Genomic DNA, 20,950 nt, shown 5'->3' on the forward strand with positions numbered 1-20,950 from the left:
TGCCCTGGCATTGCTCTGCTAAACTCTCTCTACCTCCCCTGTGTTGCGTTCATTTCCCCTGACTCTGCCTGACTGACTCCCTACGTGAACCAGAGTAACAGATGCATTCACACCATGCCTTTGGAGAATCTCTTCCTCTGTGTCTGTCTCAAATAAAAAAGCTTTTTTGCCGCCCTTTAGTGACACCAGCCATTTTCAAAGAGACAACTTCAAAGCAAGATTAAAACCAACCAGGCAACTCTGATCAAAGGTTAAACTTCCTCAGCATGATTCTCCTCATAATGCACACTGGGGTTCTTCCAATTGAAGAGAGAACCTATATGCAGAGATGGGCTATGCATCCATGATTTTAGCACCATTACAGTGAGAGAATTTTTTTTTTTTTTTTTTACACATTTCCAATGATTCAAATGAAACATTTCTGGACCGTACTATGGTGTTAATTTTAGGACATCCTCAGATCTCAGACTCTAGTGTCAGACTCAAACGAAAAGGCATCAGGTCTTGGACCAAAAGTCTCGGGTGAAACGGCATCAGAGTAACCTAAAAGTCTGTTAGTCTCAGAAAAACCTCTGTCATCTTCAGACAAAACAGCATTAGGTCTCGGGGAAAAACGGCCTTGGACCAAAAGTCGTCAGGCGAAACAGCATCAACTGAAATGGCTTCAAACCATACGGACCCAGAAAAACCTCTGTCAGCTTCAGACAAAACTTTGTCAGAAAAAAAGATGTCAGACAGCATGTCTGCTTGTCCCGAAGCAAAATTGAGGGGCTCAATGGCACAATATCTACTTTAGCTGATTTGGAAAGCTAGTCAACAGCTCCCTCATCTATCTCTGACATCCTTTTTTTTTTTTTTTACTTTTACAAAGTTTTGTCTGAGAACGTTTCAGCTGATGCTGTTTGGTTTGAAGCCGTTTCAGCAGATGCCGTTTCGTTTGAGATTTGACGACTTTTGGTTTGAGGCCATTTTTTCAGAGACCTAATGCTGTCTGAAGATGACAGAGCTTTTAGGCTACTCCAATGTCGTTTTGCCTGAGTCTGACATCTTTCGGTCCGAGACCTGATGACTTTTCGTTTGAGTCTGATACTTCAGTCTGAGATCTGAGATGTCCTAAAATGAACACTGTACTGGAAAGACAGGGACAGAGAACCAATGGACAGAACTTTCAGTGGATCATCAGCCAAATTTATTGGTAACAAGGAAAGGAAGTTGTCATCAGCTCTTTAGTGACATTTCTGTCACTTTACGTCTCGCTTTTTCATCCTTATATATATATATATATATATTTTTTTTTAGCAGGAGGGCTGTCAGAAGTTATTTCCTAAAGAAAGAGGGAGCTGGTACCAAATTTTTCATAGCCTCGTTCCTCCTCACAAAGTAATGTATTCGCTCAAACGATCCGAGCAATTGTACTTTGTGAAATAATTTAATGTGCCACAGAAAGTACCTCTTTGTTTTATGTGAGATGTATGCAGCCACTGGAAGTTAAGTTGGAAGTCCAACAATGGAAAAAATTGTATTTCTCAAAGGTTATTCGGGAAGCAAAAGGGCAATATTCCATGTCTCAACTCTTGTGAAATGTATATTTTTCCTTGTATCCCGGTGTAATGTTCTCTCCCTTTTTCTCAGCAGATTTGGAGCCTGCTTGTCGAGGGTTCCAGAGACAGACCAAGGGGGGAACATGACTCACAGGCCTTTGCCAGAACCTGGCACAGGGCCCCTGTGCCAACCTAGGCCCTGCCAGTCACTCCTCTAAGACGCCAACCCTCCCCCCTCCCCCCCAGTTCAACATGATGGAAAAGAAGTGAGGCTGTCGCCCCCCCCCCCTCCCCAACAACCGCTCTCAACACTACCACCCCCCTCGCCCTAAATTACCTTCCCCACCCTCTCCCCTAAACATGCTGCGTTTCCTGCCTCTCAAGCTGGGCCGCCTCTACCGCTGTCTGAAGCTCCTGTTGGTGGTGGGGCTGTTCGTGGTCCTGCTCATGAACACCCATAGCCTGTTTGCCTCCTTCCAGAAGAACGAGCTCACCGACCGGCGCTTCATCAACCTCAACAAGTGCCCAGCGTGCTTCGGCACCAGCTGGTGCCGCAAGTTCATGAACGGCCAGGTGTCCTTCGAGACCTGGGGCCGCCTCCGATTCCTGGACGTCTTCAACGTCAAAAACGTGTACTTCGCCCAGTACGGCGAGCCGCGCGAGGGAACGCGCCGCGTGGTGCTCAAACGCCTGGGCTCCAACCAGGAGCTGGCCGACATCGACCAGAAGATCTGCAAACGGGCCACGGGCCGGCCGCGATGCGACCTCATACAGGCCATGTACAAAACTGAGTTTGCCCGGCTCAACGGCGACGTGCGACTCCTTACTCCGGATGTGGTGGAGGGCTGGTCGGACCTGGTGCACTGCCCCTCCCAGAGGCTGCTGGACCGGGTGGTGAGGCGTTACGCCGAGACCAAAGACTCGGGCAGCTTCTTGCTGAAGAACCTCAAAGACACCGAGAGGATGCAGCTGCTCATGACCCTGGCTTTCAACCCGGAGCCGCTGGTTCTACAGGTAGATACGCTCACAGCTACCCTCTCTCTGGGTTTTTTGATACAACAAACTGATAGGAACTGGCTAGGATGTGGTTTGGAGGTTTTCAGGAGACTAGAATTGAACTCCCTTTTTTGGGGGGGAAGCTTATAATCAGCATGTGAGGTTTCTAACCATATCATCTCTCCACTTTTGATACTTTCTACGGTTAGCTTATTTCTGGTCTGCTCTGGCACAATATCCCTGAATAAGAGCTTTCGGCAGAAACTCAGCAGAAGCTAAAAGCAGTTTATTCGTCAGCCACCATTTAGCTAAAGATTGGAAACAACTGCTCGGAATGGACTTATCTGCACCTTGATCTTCTGCCTCAGGCATCGAAGGCAGGCTGGTGAGGGTTTACGACTTGGTGGAAGCCTGTGCCCTCGGTACGGCTCCCAGAAGAATGGGAGTTGTCAGTGGATCAGGCCTGGGAGTAGGCTGGCCGAGCCCTCAGTAAATTACAGGGTGGGAAGCCGTCTGTTCCTCCCTCTGCTACAGATAGAAGGCCCTCGTCCATCTTAAAAGCCCTACCCGAGTGCCTGTACCATCTTAATCGGAATACACCCATACGGGTAGAAAACTGGTTTTGAGTGTAGTGGCCTTTCACCAAAGTTGAGGAATTTGTCCGTGTTGCGTTTGTGACAGTGTATTTAGGGCAGTGGTGAATAATTTAAGACTTGTCTGTGAATAGTCTGTAGTGTTTTAGTTTTTTTGCGTCACTGTCTCCTGCCCATGACATTCTTGAAAACATTTTGGAAGAGAAGTGGAGTACTTTGCGATGTAAAGACTAGAAGGGGCTGCAGTCACAACAGACAAACTGTACTTAGTAGTGAATCAATTGTCACGTAAATCCATGTTTATGTCGTTTCGTGTTTTCCAATGACCTTGAGTCAATATGTCATCGGTTGTCATTCCCTCCTCTTTGGTGTCAACTAAGATGGAGGTAATTTATATAATATCCCAACTTTCCACCCCCATTTCCCGGGTCGGATTTACCAGCAGACAATCAATTGCAATTTCATGTGGCATTGACCGTGTCTCGTGAGAGGTCAGAACAACAATGGGGTGGGCCTATGCAGACATTCAATATCTGCACTGACCTCCAATCCCTCACACAGCCCCCAACACCTCCAGGCATTTGGGAGGACAAAAGGCAAGATCAGCCCTTTAGTCCACTCAATCTATATAATCTGATTAGCCTTGTGTGGTCTTTCTCATCCTCTTTATTTTATTCTCTCTTTCTATCCATCTCTCTTTCACTCTATTACTCTCGCATCTCTTTCTTTCTCTCTCTGTCCTTCTCTTCTCTTCCCCCTCTCTTCTCCGCTCCACAAGCCAGATAATTCTGTCAGCGTTCTAATGCCATTATGCCTGTGTTCAAAGGTTTGGGTGAATAATCTCCCTTGCTCTGCTGACACACTTGCTACCTGCATGACACAACCACACAGGCGCACATACACACACCTCCCCCCTCCTTCTGAAGCCACAATGTGTGTTTGCAGGGACTCATGAATAATTGATATGGTCCTGAACTTGTGAACTATAGGCAGGAACATTTGGGTCCAGGAACAGTGGACCTGGTGAAGACAGCCGCATTGGATTGTGGGTAAAGTGGAATCTGAAATTACTGTAAATGTGTCAAGGATCTGCTTTATAGGCACCGAAAGGGTATTTAAGTGCCTTGCACTATTCCCCTGGCCAGAATCAAATGAATAAAATGATCAGGAGAAAATTTGCAATGAGACCTGGAGACCAGATGTGAAAGAAGGTTAGCAACTAACTGCACTAGACCGTAAAGAATTAATGATGTCTTTGGAGATTGCTCACAAGATGAACAGTGCTACTGTACGGTTCCACCTGTCTTCCAGCCACAGTAGAGGCAAGGGCGAGGCTTTCCATTTTGCTCCAAGCAGCAGGAAGACCAACACCGGCTTGAGGCTCATGGCGTTGTAAAAAATAGTGTTAGACTGTTGAATCTGATAACACGTTACTTCTGCTGGATGTAGTCGTTTGTCTTAGTTATTATGTTGAAAGTAGGCCTTTTTGGCCGTTCCAGTGGTCTACGGTATGTGCAGTCTACGGTGCATGTTTTCTCTTTTCCATTTGTCTCACTTTAAGCGCACTCCACTGATGTCCCTTCTTCGAAATAGACTTCCCAGTGTCATCCTCGATTCATCTCTCTCTCTCTTCTCTCTCTCTCTCTCTCTCTCTCTCTCTCTCTCTCTCTCTCTCTCTCTCTCTCTCTCTCTCTCTCTCTCTCTCTCTCTCTCTCTCTCTCTCTCTCTCTCTCTCTCTCTCTCTCTCTCTCTCTCTCTCTCTCTCTCTCTCTCTCTCTCTCTCTCTCTCTCTCTCTCTCTCTCTCTCTCTCTCTCTCTCTCTCTCTCTCTCTCTCTCTCTCTCTCTCTCTCTCTCTCTCTCTCTCTCTCTGTATCTGTGTATCTCTCTCCTGCCATTCCCTCCCCCTCTCTCACTCCATTTGCCTCATAGTGGAACAATGTGGCTAATAGTCCTGTACACTGCTCACTGTGAGCAGCACCAGAAAACAGCTTCTGTTTCGTCTTTGAAGCCACAGGCAGTAAATCGGCCTGCTTTGTCTGTGTAAGAAACCAGACTCTCTTTGTCAGTGGAAACAATCCGCAGTTTTGTTTTGGGCTTGGCCCACGATGCGTTTTCTCTTCACCCGTGGAATGGAAGCTCACTTCTACTCCCTACCCCTCACCACCACCCCCACCCACATAGAATACTGTTTAGCTTTTGGGAACAAATGCTTTTTTGAAAGACAAAACGAAAGCAGCCAAACAAGGAAATCCTTGTGAGGCGTTGGGAAGGCCTACAAGTCAATTTCTGTCTTGTCTATCGGGGTTGTTTTTCAAATGCTGACCTGTACAGAAAGACAGTGTCTCTTGTGTTCTGTTGTGTCCGTTTGCGCAAAAGTTTCTCTTCCCACACAAGCCGCATTATTTGTGGTTTTAAATTATTGATACAGACCAGTGTCGAGAACGCTCCCTGTCACATTCGATTACGTTCCCCATCTGTTGGGCTCCTTTCCTCCTGATTGGCTAACAACAGCTGTTTCATCAAGCATCCCCTTTTCCCCTCCTACTCGCCATTTGAAGGGAAACATTCTTGGAAATTACATTTTCTTCTGTTGGTTATTCCCCCGGCTTGCCGAGTCACTCATGCATCAGGTGATGGTCATGTTTAATAGACTATCCTGCCTCTGGTCATGTCAGGCCCCAGACTGAAATTAGCCCGATTTATCCCCTTCTGCTTCCGTACCGTCGGGTTTTGGGGCTAGTTAGCCAGCAGCATGTGACTACCACTGCACCCACCACCCGCGCCTCCTCTCTCTCCGCTTGCTCAGCCAAGCCAAGAATAGGACGTGACAGGCCCGTGGGGTCGACTCAAGTCAAGGGTGCACTCATCCTCTTCCAGACGAGGGAAAATATGCACTCTGGAGACAAAACGCCTCCCCCTCCACACCCCTCCCTCGGTCGAACCCCCTAACCACGGGGGGTTCACCTGACACCTGAGATAGCGCTACGCAGTAGTGTTTTCTTGCTGACTTTCCTACTTCAGGAACTTGTTGTTGAAATGAGCTGAATGGCATCAAGATGCAGACGAGAAAGGGAGGGATAAAAGCTGGAAAAAAAAACGGAACCGGGAAAGCTGTTTGTGACGCCTCCTCGACACGACCCCCGGTTTATCCTCCGTAGATTTCTTCCTCGCGCCCCCCCCCCCTGAACATTTGTGTTGTTCTCACGCGAACTAGAAAATAAACACTCGTCGAGCTTTGAACAAACCCACTGGCTCGCTTGTTTACGTTCTTAAAAGCTTGCTGACTTAATGAGCGTCTGCTTAATTTAATATAATGTTTCACCCGTTTACAGAAAAGCAGTCCCATAGCAAATCGATGGAAATCTTTGACGCCAAGATTTCTAGGTCACATCTCTAAATGGGAGATTGCCCTTGATTGTTCCTTCCTCAGTGACATGACCGCTCGCTCCCCAAACCCAGGCCAACGTCCCCCGTCCCCGTCCCCCCTCTCCTACCCGCCCATCTGCCTGCAGCAGGCCAGGCCTAATCGGTGGCCTCGCTCCATTGGTAAACACTGATTTAAGTTGCTGGTCTCTGATTAAAAACCTTTTGTTTCTCGTGGCCTGGGGGATTTCAGACATGCTTGGCCCACGAGAGAGAGGGCTTGTGTACGGCCGCTTAACCGGCCTCAAGTGCTCCCAAACCCCCTTTCATTATTCTTTGAGGCCTTTGTGCTCAGACTGAATCCTGTTAGGATAAGACAGGGTGTTATCTTGTGCCCGTCTCCCCTTTTTTTTTTGGGCCTGGCCCACCCCTGGTTGGTTAGAGGCCCTAGTGGAAACAGAAGGGGGGGGGGACGTGGGAGAAGAGAGAGTGTGTGGATGGGTGTGTGTGTGTGTGCCGGTAGCACCAGCCAGAGCCCTTGTGGTGTGTTTTCTTCCCATTTTGTATGAGCCAGACTGCTCGCGCCGCCCTAATCCTCTCTGCACACACACACACACCATGGACACACACACACACATACCCAAAAGCCAGAACACCAGGCAGCTGTGTTTGGTTAGGTAAATGCCCGTGGCTCTTTCTGCCGTTTCAGTAGCCCCCCCCCCCCCCACCACCCCCGACCTCCTCCATTTCCCTCCGTCTTTCTCTCTTCCTCACCCCTTGCATCCTTCCTTTACGCCATTGTGTCCAACAATCCCAGAATGCCTCTCAACAGCACTTCAATCCCAAGAGGACCCAATCACGTATTTCAGTGGGCTTCTGTTTCCCGAGCCCTATAAAGCCCTCTCTTTGTAGTCCCCTGGATTGGCTAGCTGAGCCCACAATAAGGACCAAAGCCACATCACATGCGTTGACCTGCTGTAAATCCCGTCTGCCTTACAATGTCCTCTACCTAGTTTGTGGAAGAGAAAATATGGGGAAGGATCAGGCATACGCATGAAACATATGCAGTAGGTGGGCTGTGCCTTCACAAGTGGTTTTGTTCACACCATAATCTCATATCAAACTCTCACTTTGACGAGAGCTGTTTAGTGCCGTCATCCGCATTGTATTTTTAGCGATATGTAGGCTAGCTACCCCCCCCCCCCCCCCCCCCCCCCCCCCCATCAAGAGGTTCCAGGACTCAAACCCGCAACCTCTCAGGTCTCAGGGCCAAACTCCTCTCCTCTACCCCGGCGGCCAGCGATGCCACCTACGCAGAGTCCACATGGAGCCAAAGACCCTCTTGGATGAATTAATACCGCTTCCGTCTTCTAACAACAGGGATTTATGAGGTGGCCCCGGTGCACCGCGGCTTAAAAAGGCGCCCGGCCCCGGGTCTCAAGTAGCTGCCAGTGCAACTCGGGAAGGAGCTCCAGCATCCCGCATGTCTCATTTCTCATCCTGCTCTCATTCTCTCCTCTGAGGCCACGCTGCATCTGCTTTCTGCTCTGTAACCCATTTCTGTCAATGGGGGATCTGTGTGGAAGCTAAATCATAGGTCTGAGTCTCTCTCTCTCGTGGTGTTTCTTTCCCTCCACTCCACTCTCCCGTTCTCGTGCTTTTTTTCACCCACCATCACTTCCTGTCAACCGTCCACAGGCTTTCTCCGTCTTTTCAGTTTGTGTCTCACCTCATCCCTCACTCTCCGTCGCGCACAAACGAATAGCTTTGGGTCTCCGCAAGCACCTTGACTCGGAAGCCCGTGAATGCAAGGGCATGGAAATACCAGGGCACAGAATGCATGCATTTACCTCTCTCTCTCTGTCTGTCTCTCTCTCTCTCTGTCTCTCTCTGCTTCTCCCTCCCTCTGCCTCTCCTACCACAGCACTCAGACTAGCCACTTCCTGAGTCTCACGTCTGGAACAGAGACTCCCTCTTTCATGTCTCGCTGGGGGGTATGGCGGGGGTTGGCACAAGGGTAAAAGAAAAAAGAGACAGAGAGGGAGACAGGGGAGGTGATATCTTCCAGAAAAGTGGAGTTAGCTGTTCTCCCCTGTGGGGGCTGCAGTTCTTGCTGGGGGCTGGCTGGGGCCTTTAAACTTAAATAGGCTGCAAAATGCCAGACGGGCTTTGTCGTGAACCCTCCAGACACAAGGTCAACAAACAGGCGGGAGAGAAAAGGCCAGGCGTTTAGAGGCCGAGCAGGGGGTACTCGCCCTCTTCCACGTTCCGTCTCTGTCTCTGTATCTCTGCCTGTCTCTCTGCCTGTCTCCAAATCTCTCCCTCTTTCTCTCTCACTCTCACTTTCTGACGATTCAAGCCCTGTGGTTAAATGAGCACGTTTGTCAGACTTCGTAGCATGGGTAAAGGTAAGCGGATGAAGTGCTTGTTGGGCTGCACGGTGATGTTTGTATTTGTGTGTGTGGGGGTGCGCCATCACGGCTTTTTGCACTCCCATCTTATGAGCTGCTTCCTGTTGAACAGCCTACCTGTCTGCCTGCATGCCTGCCTGGACGCGTCTGTTGTCGAGCCCAAGTCTTTTGATGAGGGCTAGAAAATGCCGGGAATTTAGTCACGCCCAGCCGGCACCTTTTAACGGGGAAGTGCTAGCCGCGCACATGAAACGTGCTGGCGGCTAACTGCTAATTCCCATTGTGTGTAATGAGAGGGAAGTGGCTGTGGTTGCGGGATGTGGGGGTCTTGGTCTCCTTTCAACCTTTTAATGTGCGTGCATACGTGCATCAACGCAATCGTCTGTGTGTGTGACGCTGAAACCGCCAGTCTCTTTCAAGGCTTGCTTCCCAAGCCGTGTCGCGGTTCCTGATTGTGTTGATTTGCCTCATAAAATCGATTTCTCCGCCCTTGGATGACTACAATTTCAAGTATGCGTCTTCCCCACACCAAAACACTCACATGATGTACACACCAGTCCTACGCATGCTCGTATAAACACACACACACACACACACAGACAGGGACACACACAGATGCATATAGTCAGAGACACTTTAAGGGCGTCCTGCAGAAGGGCATTCCTTTGTCGGCAGATGTCAGGACTCAGGTGTGTGTTTCTGTGCCTCTCGCTCCGCTCGTTTGATCCCCTCCTCTGGAGGCTGTCCATTTGTCTGTGGCCCTGTTTCATTTCAGACCGCTCAAATCCTCCCTCTGGAGGGACTGGGGAGTTGTGTGTGTGTCTGTGTGTGTGTCCCGGCTCGCACAAGTGTGTGTGTGTGTGTGTGTGTGTCCTTGCAAAAGTGTTAGTGTGTGCATGTGTGTGTGTGTGTGTGTGTGTGTGTTTCTTCATTGTTTACAGAACATAACCCTCGGATTGTGATCAAGAGTACGATCGATGGATTAGACTTTCAATTGACCGCAATATGTGGTCATTACAACCCCATCACCTGCGATAGTCATTTCTCTGATGTTTCCTCTCTAGATATCAGATAGATGACTCGGTTGTGTCATTTCAATTCGGTGCCATGCAATCATAATGCGTGAACAATTTTAACAGATGTCCCTGACAGTGGGGCTTGATGCATTATACATTTCCTAAGCAGGGGAGAAACGCTCTTTATCAATTGACAAGAGCGGGGAATTCTCCCAGACCCAGAAAAGCAGTGAAAGGCTCTGGGACGTGTCATTGCCAATTGTGCTCCCCCGGCATTTCTGAATACCCCACAGCCCCAGAGGTTGAAGGAGATTGGGAATAGGCCTCACTACCCTTGTCTGAGACTAACATGCACACTTTTGGACACGCTCAAACATGCATATACACACAAACACACACACACACGTACTTGCACACTACTAATGTGTATCTGAAGAGGATTTCAAGAACTGAGCAAACTGTTTTAACTGAAGAGTGTGAAGCTCTCCGTCACCAGACAGTCTCTCTTCCGGTCTATTCCGTGACAAAGTGCAGTGGATGTAATATAAGGCTCGGCGTTCCAATCTATTTCACCTTGTCAACGCCTCATTGCGGACGTTAATGACTTCACCAGAGTTACCGCTTAGTAGAGCGAAGGGAAAAATGATTGGTCGGTCGCACCGGGCATTTATCTACCCGCACTGTAGGTGTTGTTCTTTTCAAGTGGTTTGGTACCCAAAATCCTGTTCAGTAGCTCGTGACAGCTCCGTTTTGCCACGAGGCTTACCTTTTCTTTTAAAAAGAACTTCCAAATGAGAAATAAGTATTGTCTGCTTGACAATATTGTAGTTGTCAAGGAGGTAAAGTGTCTTTTTCTCAGAATATCCCCATTAAATATGTTGAGGGACTTTTACATTTGACAGTATTGGAAGGCTCGTGAAAAGACTTGTGCCCAAGTAAAGAGAAATTCTACTTTAGCAAATACGAGGATACATCCACCACTTAATAATGATACCATGTTCAAAAAGAGCATATTGTAATGTTTTGGTCAGGTTAATGGTAGTGGGAGTGACAGCTGTTTTTGAGGACCACGTAACAGGCGCAGACATAGGGCCAGGCGGTTGGACGTGACGACAGAGGCATCCTCATAGATGAAAGTGTCAGAAAGTAGCCTGAGGGTGTTTCTCACCCTCTCCTCATCTCTCAACCTCACTCCCATGTTCTCTCAACCACACTCTCTCTCTCTCTCTCCCCTCCTATCTCAATCCCACTCTCTCTCTCTCTCTCTTTCTCTCCCCTCTCTTTTCTCAACCACGCTCTCTCCCCTCCTCTCTCAACCACTCTTTCTCTCCTCCTCTCTCAACCTCTCTCTCAATCGCACTCTCTCTTTTCTTCCATCGTTCCCTCTCCAACTGGCCTGCGAGCTAACAACAAAGCAGAGATGTGTTTAGCAGGCGGGTCACTGCTTTGTCATCCCCCCCCCCCCCATGTGTGCCGGAGTGGACGGAGAGAGACTGGAAGGGAATGGATCTCTCTCTCTCTCTCTCTCACGTGCATACGAGCGCTCGTTATCTTGTACACTTCTCTCGCTACTCATCAGCTTTCTTGGCAATGACATTGATACACAGTGTTGCCAAAGCAGTCCAAAGCCAAGAGACGAGACGAAGACATGACAGGGGGGGAAAAGGACGCCCTAAATCAGAAAGCTAGGCAATGTTATTCTGTAAGAGGCCCGCTAACACACTGTTTGTGTGTCAGGGGGAAGTCTACGGTATCTCTGTTTCTCCCCTTCCCCACCCCTTCGATTTCTTCAGGGAGTGGGGTATTTGACAAAGTAGGTTGAGCCATTGGGTTGGCAAGCAAACCTTTGTCGGCACACCAAAACCTCTTTAGATTTGCAGACAGTAATAAGAGATAAAAGTCTGAGGCACCAGTCCTTAATAGGGATGTCCGACATAATCTCAAGTTTAAAATTAATCGTCCTAAATGAACCGAGGGAAGTATGGAGCCATTTCAAATATTTAGCCTGTAAAAACTCTAATCCTGCTTAACAAAAACCTAGGGCTGGGTCCAAATACTCGTAAGAGGATTCGTGTCCTGTCAAATTCACTATCGTCACATACAGTAAAGGCAACAATACAATCGTACAATTTTTCATCTCTTTTCTCCTGTTTAGTCACGGGTTCAGAATGACTCGACATAGTCAATGCATCGGGAGTGTGGAGAGGACTGCGTGAAAAGCACACGGTCACTGACATTTAAGACGCGCCAAGCAAAGTTTGGGTTCAGGCCACACGCGCAAAGATCAAGATCGGACATGGAAAGTACTCAGAAAGTTCAACTCAGAAATACACTTTTGTAACAGCGTCCAAGGAGGGAGGTTAGCCTACATATATTTGGGACACACCAAAGTGCGGTGGCCGGACAAACAGTTGAGGGACTGAGAAGTAGGGAGAGGAGTTGCTGGAAGTTAAAGAGTGCTACTTAGGCAAGCAGACTCTGTCTGGCCCCTCATTGATTGAGTCACCTCAGGGAGTCTGCCTTGACATCGCTAGCCTACACTCAGCCTGCCTCGTGTCCTCTGCTGTTCATTCAGTTCCGTTTAGCTTCTTATCTCCGACGGGGAGGTCACCCTGTTTTTTACAATTTGATTTAAATGGAGATTTAATGACAGGCGGTGTGGGAAAAAGACAGGGAATTCTAGTCTATTTGACAGGGGGAAACTGAATAGAAAGGTTAGCTTGTCAGTTTTATTTTATGGGTTTGCATAGTTGATTAGGAACTTTCAAAGGCATGCTCTTGTTTAGTTTAATCTCATTCCACAGTGCAATAGAACTCAATAGCCTAACTTGTTTTGCTGATTCACTCTTTCGCACCAGTTATGGTTGACGTAGGCCATGCATGCATGCATCCTAGTTTAGGAACGGATTAAATGATTTGAGTATCGCAAGCAAAACTACTTAACCTCCGACAAAGAAGGAGCATAGGAGAACCAGAGAAATGCTAGATAAGCTAATCGTCCGTTTTGCTGAGCAATTACACGTTAAGCGCGCTCTCCGTCCATTACCTGAAACCCACAATCCAACATGGCATGCGTCCTGCATCTTTTCATTCCGTATGCGGCGGACATTCTGCTTGGAGACACTGGAGGGGGTTCACTTGAAGTGTAATGTTTTTAAATAATTTGTATCTTTATGAAAATTTGAACAGCGTAAGCCCCCTCATACATATTTGAACGCGTTATCCACGCAAATGGAAAAGGACGAGCGCCAGCGGGTATCAGATTTCAACGGCGGTAAGGCGAGAAGCAACGTTCGCTGTTGTTCACACTTCACCTGCATGCCTAGGTGTATCTTTGTCACTTATCAGCGGGGCTTATCCGGTTTCAGGAAGGGTAGGAAGGCGAGGGACTCTTTTACTTTAGTCCTGTTAACTTTTAAGGCTGAGAGAGAGGGACACGGAGGTAGAGGGAGGCTGGAGGCTGTCACAGTTATGTATGTTGCAACATGAACATCCATTAAGGAAAGATGTGGCATAGAGATGACTAATAGACTGCCTAGTTTACAGCAAAAGTCTGGGGTAAAAGGGGATTTCTCCTTTTTTTCATTTCAACATCAGTTTTTTTTTCTTTTTCTTCACCCTCTTTCTCGCTTGAAGTTGTTTGGCCAAGGAACAGGCTGAGCGTGGGAGAAAGGGGAAGAGAGGCTGAAGGAAGGAGGGAGAGTTGCAGTGGGATGTCTGAAGATAGAATTGGTGAGACAGGAAGAGACTGGGGTGGAGGAGCAGTGAGAGAGAGATAGAGATAGAGAGAGCAGGAGAGGCAGAGCAGTAATGAGATATTGCTCGTTCCTTAGAGGCCTGGCTAGTTCACCAACTACAGCTGCCTCACACTTGCCGTGTGTGTGTGTGCGTGTGCGTGTGTGTGTGTGTGTGAGAGAGAGATGTGCATGTGCTCGCTCGCTCAGTCATAGCCTATGTGCTTTCCTGTCACACCATTACAACCTATGGTTGAAATTGAAATACCTTCAGGGATGTGGTACAAATATATATTAGCAGTAGCAAAACAGGTCTTCTTGCTACAGTACGTTGTAGTACAGCTTCCTGAGGTCTTCCCTCGTGAACTTTAATTGCATGGAAATCCGTTGGTTAAAATTAGCAACAACAACAAGGGAGTCAGATGGCTGAGCGGTGAGGGAGTCGGGCTAGTAATCAGAAGATTGCCGGATCAATTCCCTGCCATGCCAAAATGACGTTGTGTCCTTAGGCAAGGCACTTCACCCTACTTGCCTCGGGGGGAATGTCCCTGTACTTACTGTAAGTCGCTCTGGATAAGAGCGTCTGCTAAATGACTAAACCTAAACAACTCAACAACAACTCAGTAAACCAATTAAATCTAGCTGCAGTTAATTTACCTACCAGTGACTACCATGACTACACATTACCTTGCCATGCTAATTCTTTTTAGAACTAATCGACTCGTACCACTCCAAACACTAATAATCTAGTATACATCCGCGAGGATGGCTTATTGGGTTGTTGACATTGTGCTGATGTGGCTTACTCTTTATGAAACACAATCCGTTATAGCAATAGCTAGCCACAACTCTCACAAGCATGTTGCGTTGCAAAAGGGAAAAGCCAGGTTTATTTTTATTCCGGCAATTTCCAGCTCTAGCCTAAAAAAAATTCCCTATCATACCTTGCTATCTCCCTATCCTTTTGACCAGTGCCGCCTATACATGCAAACAAACAATATCTGACAGTCAAAACAGTGTCTCCCACTCTCCTTTGCTCTGTTCATCTCTTGTAATCTCCCTTCCCTTTAGGGAGGTTCTGCCCCCCACACACACACACACAAACACACCTTTCTTCTCAGGTTTCAAACAGCAAAAAAACCCTATTTGTTCCCCTTCCAGAGTTTTCCGTCGGACGAGGGCTGGCCTTTCGCCAAGTACCTGGGAGCGTGCGGGCGCGTGGTGGCGGTCAACTACGTCGGTGAGGAGCTGTGGAGCTTCTACAATGCCCCCTGGGAGAAGAGGGTGGACCTGGCGCGCCAGCTGATGGACATCGCCGAGCAGCTGACCAACAATGACTTTGAGTTCGCCCTCTACCTGCTGGACGTCAGCTTCGACAATTTTGCGGTGGGGCCCCGGGATGGCAAGGTCATCGTGGTGGACGCCGAGAACGTTCTGGTGGCCGACAAGAGGCTCATCAAACAGAGTGAGTTTTTGTTCACACGCACACTGGGGTATCGGTTGGTGAGTGTGTGTGTTGGGAATCAAAAGGGATTTATTTAATTTTTTTTGCCATGAATGTTTGCACAAACAAGGAATTTACTTTGGCAGGAAGGTGCATACATTAAACATATAAGAATCTTGAAACTTAAATATGTGGTCTAACTATACAAAAGGAGCAAGTCTAGCTAATACTAAAGGGATTTAGAATAAAAAATAAAATATAAAATATAAGTAGCCATAATTACAATCTAACCTAAAATTACAGATTGTGCAAAGAGAAGGATACAGTAGTGCAAATTGCAATGTGCAGGGTGTCATTGTGCAGATTGTGATTTAAAGTTAGTGAGAGTCCTTGGCCTTGTTAAAGTGGCCAACAGCAAATGGGAAGAAACTGTTCTTTTGGCGTGAGGTTTTGGTCTTGATGGACCGCAGCCTTCTGCCGGAGGGAAGTAGCTGGAACAGGGAGTGTCCAGGGTGGGAGGGGTTGGCCACAATCTTCCTCGCTCGCCTCAGGGACCTTGAGGTGTCCATATCCTCGAGGGAAGGCAGATTGCAGCCGATTACCTTCTCAGCAGTGTGGATGATACGCTGCAGTCTGCTCTTGTCCTTGGCAGTGGCAGCAGCGTACCAGATGGTGATAGAAGAGGTGAGGATGGACTCAATGATGGCTGTGTAGAAGTGCACCATCATTGTCTTTGGCAGGTTGAATTTCTCCAGCTGCCGTAGGAAGTACATCCTCTGTTGTGCTTTTTTGGTGAGGGAGCTTATGTTCAGTTCCCACTTGAGGTCCTGGGAGAGGATGGTGCCCAGGAAGCGGAAGGTGGAGTCGGGCACGTTCCACTGGGAGAGCTTGTCCTGGAGCAGGGCGGGGATGAGGGTGTTTAAGGCAGAGCTGAAGTCCACAAACAGGATCTGGGCGTAGGATGCTGGGGAGTCCAGATGCTGTAGGGTGAAGTGGAGGGCCATGTTAACGGCATCATCTACCAACCTGTTGGCTCTGTGGGCAAATTGCAGTGGGTCAAGGAAGGGGTCTGTGATGGATTTGAGGTGTGCCAGCATAAGGCGCTGAAAAGACTTCATTACCACAGAGGTCAGGGCGACGGGTCTGTTGTCATTAAGTCCTGTTGGCCTGGGCTTTTTGGGCACAGGGATGATAGTGGAGGACTTGAGACAGGCTGGCACATGTCATGTCTCCAGGGAGGTGTTAAAGATGTAGGTAAACACAGGAGACAGCTGGTCAGCGCAGTGCTTGAGGGTGGCAGGAGAGACGGAGTTCGGCTCAGCTGCTTTGCGGGGGTTCTGCCTCTTGAAAAGTCTGTTAACTTCACCCTCCTGAATGGACAGTCGTCACTGTAGAGGGGGGGAGGGGGGAGGCCACATGGATGGGAAGGGGTAGTTCAGGACTGTCCAATTGTCATTCAAATCTGCAGTAGAACTTGTTCAGGTCGTTGGTCAGGCGGGAGTCGTTGGTGGAGTGGGGGGCTCTGGGCTTGTAGTTGATGATCTGCCTGAGCCCCCTCCAGACAGAAGCAGAGTCGTTAGCTAAAAACTGACGCTTCAGTTTCTCAGAGTACAGTCGTTAAGCTTCTCTCACCGCCTTGCTAAGCCTGTTCTTCGACTCCTTGAATCTGTCTATCCCCACTCCTAAAAGCTTCCTCCTTCTCTGACCTCAACCTTCTGAGCTCTGCTGAGAACCAGGGCTTGTCGTTGTTGAAGCTCACCCTGGTGCGTGTTGGTATCCTCAGTCCTCATAGAAGCTGATGTATGATGTCACAGCCTCAGTGAGTTCATCCAGACTATTGGTAGCAGTTGTGAACATATCCCAGTCAGTGCAGTCCAAGCACGCCCGCAGATCCTCCATAGCCTCACTGGTCCACTGTTTTGATGTCCTCACAACAGGTTTACAGAGCTAAAATTTTTGCCTGTATTCAGGAATCAGATGGACCATGGTGTGGTCAGAGTGGCCCAGTGCTGCACGAGGGACGGCGTGGTAGGCTCTACTGACTGTAGTGTAGCAGTGATCCAGAGTGTTCTCTTCTCTGGTAGGGCATTTGATGAATTGTCTGTATTTAGGGAGTTCGTGGCTGAGATTACCTTTGTTAAAGTCGCCGAGTACGATAACAAGGGAATCCGGGTTTGCTCGCTCCACACTCAGAATCTGGGATCAAATCGCACAGCCATGTCTCCGTGAAGCACAAAACCAAAGATGAAAGAAAGTCTCCGTTTTTCACCATCAGTAACTGAAGTTCGTCCATTTTATTGCACAGTGAACGTACGTTGGAGAGGAAAAAACTTGGAAGCACTGTTCGGATTCCACATCTGCTTCGCCGAACTAGTGCTCCCGCTCGCTTTCCCCTTCTACGGCGTTTCACTGCATGAGCAAAGCCGAGCGCGTCACTGGCTCCCACTAAATCTGCCGCTGGAAGCAGAAGAGTGGGAAACAAGTCCACAGGAGTGGTCCTTATGTTTAGAAGTACTTCTCTTGTTGGAGAACCCAGGAAATCTTGGCAGAACACTGAATTAACAGAAAAAAAACGAGACAAAACAGAGCGCACCTAACAACCGCGGCAGCCCTCACCGGCGCCATCTTTCTTCAGACCCAGAATCGGGCGTGTTGGTGCGGTTGTGATGAGGTGGTTTTGTGTGTGTGTGTGTTTGTTAGGGGGTGCTCTGCCTGTTTTGTGTCCTTGGTCCTGTCTCTATGACAACCGCTTTGTGTGTGCATGTACCCAGTTGGTTTGCTGTGCTCTTTTTCCATCCTTGTCATTACCCCAACCTTCTGTCTCCCCTGACGGGCTTCTCACCCATTGCCAGACCAGCGGCAGGGACTTTTCTGCTGAGTCACAGCCAGGCCACGCTACATTAGCCGACCGCTTCCTTTAAACTGTGAACATCTCACACAGGGATCTGCATGTTCATTTACATTTAGTCGTTTAGCAGACGTGCAATTTACAGTAAGTACAGGGACATTCCCCCGAGGCAAGTAGGGTGAAGTGCCTTGCCCAAGGACAGAATGTCATCGAACCGGCAACCTTCTGATTAATAGCCCGATTCCCTAACCGCTCAGCCAGCTGACTCCCTTATTGCAGTCACCAATGTATTTTTTCTTCACCTTTTGCGTGCCACCTAACATTGCGTGTGGTCTAGGTTTTATGCAAGCAGGAAATCCCAGGCTTCATATGTCTGAAGAAAACTGTTTTGTGTCACCTTTTGTTTTTTTGTATGACAGAGATGCATGTCAAGACCAAGGCAAAGCCCAGATCCTTCTCCAGATAGCTACAGTAACTTTGCCCCAGTCCCCCCCACACCACTTCAAAACATAACCGATAATCCAAAGATAGCCGAGCTAGCTCTGTATAAAGGGAGGACAGCATATCTTTAAAACACAGGTGTCGGGTTGCCAGGTTCTGCCCTCCCCAACCCCAGCTTCCCTCTTCTTTGAATGCTCTGCCGTGGCAGGGGAAAGGCCACAGATGTGTCCACCCTCCCTGTTGAAATCCTATTAAAATGATAAACCATATGTGTCGGTGGGGGAGAGGTGCCACTGTGCTGTGACAGATATGAGCTTCTCTGCGTGTGTCTGAGACAAAGACAGATAGGGGGGAAATATTGTGACAAACAGAAGATAAAGTGCTGGCCAAAGTACAATGTCTGTCACCCGCAAATAGCAGATTAATGACCGGCAGGGGTATGCGTCTGAGTTTATTTGTTTTCCTTGGTTGTGTGTTCCTGAACACATTTCCATACGCCACAACTCCCCCCACAGAATTGAATTTCCATTGTGTGTATGTGCGTTTGTGGTTCGATCGGCCATTTTCACACAAAAGCCGGAAAGCCCCGGTTTGCTACGCTAGCTATAGCTTAGCATCTGCCTGGAAGGTGGCAAAAGGGACTCTCTTTGTGCGACGCTATATTGGCGGTTGCCCTTCTCAAGCTGCTTAACGGCGGCTGAGTTTAAGCCAGAAAGCTGAGACTCCGCGCCAGCGTAGAGCAGGAAGAGGGGGGCGGATGAGCCTCGTAATGAATACGAGGTCACAGCACCGTCGTGGCAGACGCCAGGCAGCGGGGAGCGGACAAGCACTAATCATGTGTGTAGCAGGTTTCATTGAACAACAATCAGAAAAATGCGACGGAAACCAAGTTCGGGAGGGCCAAAGTGTGAATCTCATCAGTCTAAACCGAGGTGTATTTGACTTGCAAATCAAACATGCAGGATTGCGTTGTCTGGCCCCTCTCTCTCTCGCCCCTCTCTCCTCACTCACTCTCGGCTTCCATTCTTGCATATTAATATAGTCGTGCACACAGTGGAGTTAAAAGCGGCCCACTAATACAGACATTTAAATGAATTCAGTGCTCCTCGAGGGTTTAACGCTGTCTGTTCTTGGAGAGACATGCTAGCACGTGCACACACTTGCATCGTGTTTGAACGCTCATGGCATGGTTATCAAGCATATCTCTAGCCCATATGCCAGAGGGTAGGAACACACACACACACACACACAGTTGTCCCGCTCTGGGTGGTCAATAGAAATGCGGGAATGCGGAAGACAGTGTAGTCAGAGAGTCCTTGGTTTCTCAACAGAGACTATCCAGACTTTCTCATTCAGTATTTACAGCACATATTTGAATTGGAAATGACAAGGTTTGCTTTGGAAATGTTCAGGCTTAGTTATTTTTTTCTCTCTCTGAGGTCAGGGAAACAAACTAGGGAAAAGTGTGATGGGAGAAGATGCGTATATACACGGCTTCTGTCTCTTCAACTCCAACTCAAAGCACTTCCTTGCGATGCTCATCATTGTCCTTGATAATGACCCCCTACCCTACACACATATATGTATATTTCTCAGTAGACACTAGACAGACACACACACATTTCTTGGCCAGTCACTGTGCTGTGAAAATGGGGCACTCTCCTGATGCCATCTGTCAGTCAGTGTTGATATGTGATGCATGGACGACTCTGAAACCTTAATTGCCTTCCCTGCGCCGCGCGTGTGCGCGCCCGCGCCTGCGTGAGCAGAATTAGGTGTGCAGCGCGCGTGTGTGTGTGCGCATGTGTGTGTGGGGTGCAGAGGAAAGATCTGTCTTCATCTTAAACACTGATGAGCAGGATGGGCCTTGTTCACCTTGGAGACCAGTGGAGGGAGGAGGGAGCTCCCAGAGCTGACGGAGCAGCTGTGAAAGTTAGATTGAGTTGTTCTGACTGGGCCGGAGGAATGCTGATACACCGATTATGTGTTTGCTTCCTCGGGGCCCCCCCTCATACACTCTCTCACACACACGCAGGGGCAACCACAGGTGCACAATTGTTTCTATCGATCTGTTTTTTGAATGCAACACAGACAACTTTTTTTCTCATTCCGACTTTATTTTGCCACCTCGAACCGACCCTCCCTAGGCCACACGCACATGCTGATGCTGTCGCTCAGACAGGCAAAGTCATATGCGGTAGTAATTTAACATTTTCTTAAAAAGCATTTGCGTAACTGACATAATGACGCCCTAAAGTAGGTGGAGCCCTACCATGACACTCAACTTGTTCCCTGCTTGTAAAATACCCCACCTTTTAAAACTGTAACCCTTCTGCCAAAAGAGTTTTCCTATAACCAACATGCAAGAGTGTCTGTTAAAATGTTGGCCATGTCAAAATACATAAAAAAAAACGAAACCAAAGTGCACCAAAAAGTTTTAAAAGAATAGAAGGTGCCCAACGTGACTTCACTTTAACGTTTAAATTGCTTTCTTCGCTGAAACGGTAGATTGTGTTACGTGATCGGCTCTTCGAATCCAGAGGAATTTCCTGTAATTGGCTG

At 48.3% G+C, this 20,950-nt stretch overlaps 1 protein-coding gene and 1 pseudogene across 1 annotated transcript in view; one reads left to right on the forward strand and one right to left on the reverse strand.

Moving 5' to 3' along the window:
- The window catches only part of dipk2ab (divergent protein kinase domain 2Ab), a 29,764-nt gene that overhangs the window by 5,569 nt on the left and 3,245 nt on the right, over window positions 1-20,950 (forward strand). Inside the window, exons 2-3 of the mRNA XM_084702761.1 lie at window positions 1,636-2,555; window positions 14,817-15,120. Coding sequence (XP_084558887.1) covers window positions 1,902-2,555; window positions 14,817-15,120 — 958 coding nt within the window. The 5' untranslated portion in view covers window positions 1,636-1,901. The remainder of the gene's footprint in view (window positions 1-1,635; window positions 2,556-14,816; window positions 15,121-20,950) is intronic.
- LOC146275254 (uncharacterized) lies at window positions 16,462-17,085 on the reverse strand (annotated as a pseudogene).

The sequence above is a fragment of the Hypomesus nipponensis genome, chromosome 8, assembly GCF_054491055.1.
Source record: "Hypomesus nipponensis isolate SF chromosome 8, ASM5449105v1, whole genome shotgun sequence".
In the NCBI taxonomy this organism is placed as follows: domain Eukaryota; kingdom Metazoa; phylum Chordata; class Actinopteri; order Osmeriformes; family Osmeridae; genus Hypomesus; species Hypomesus nipponensis.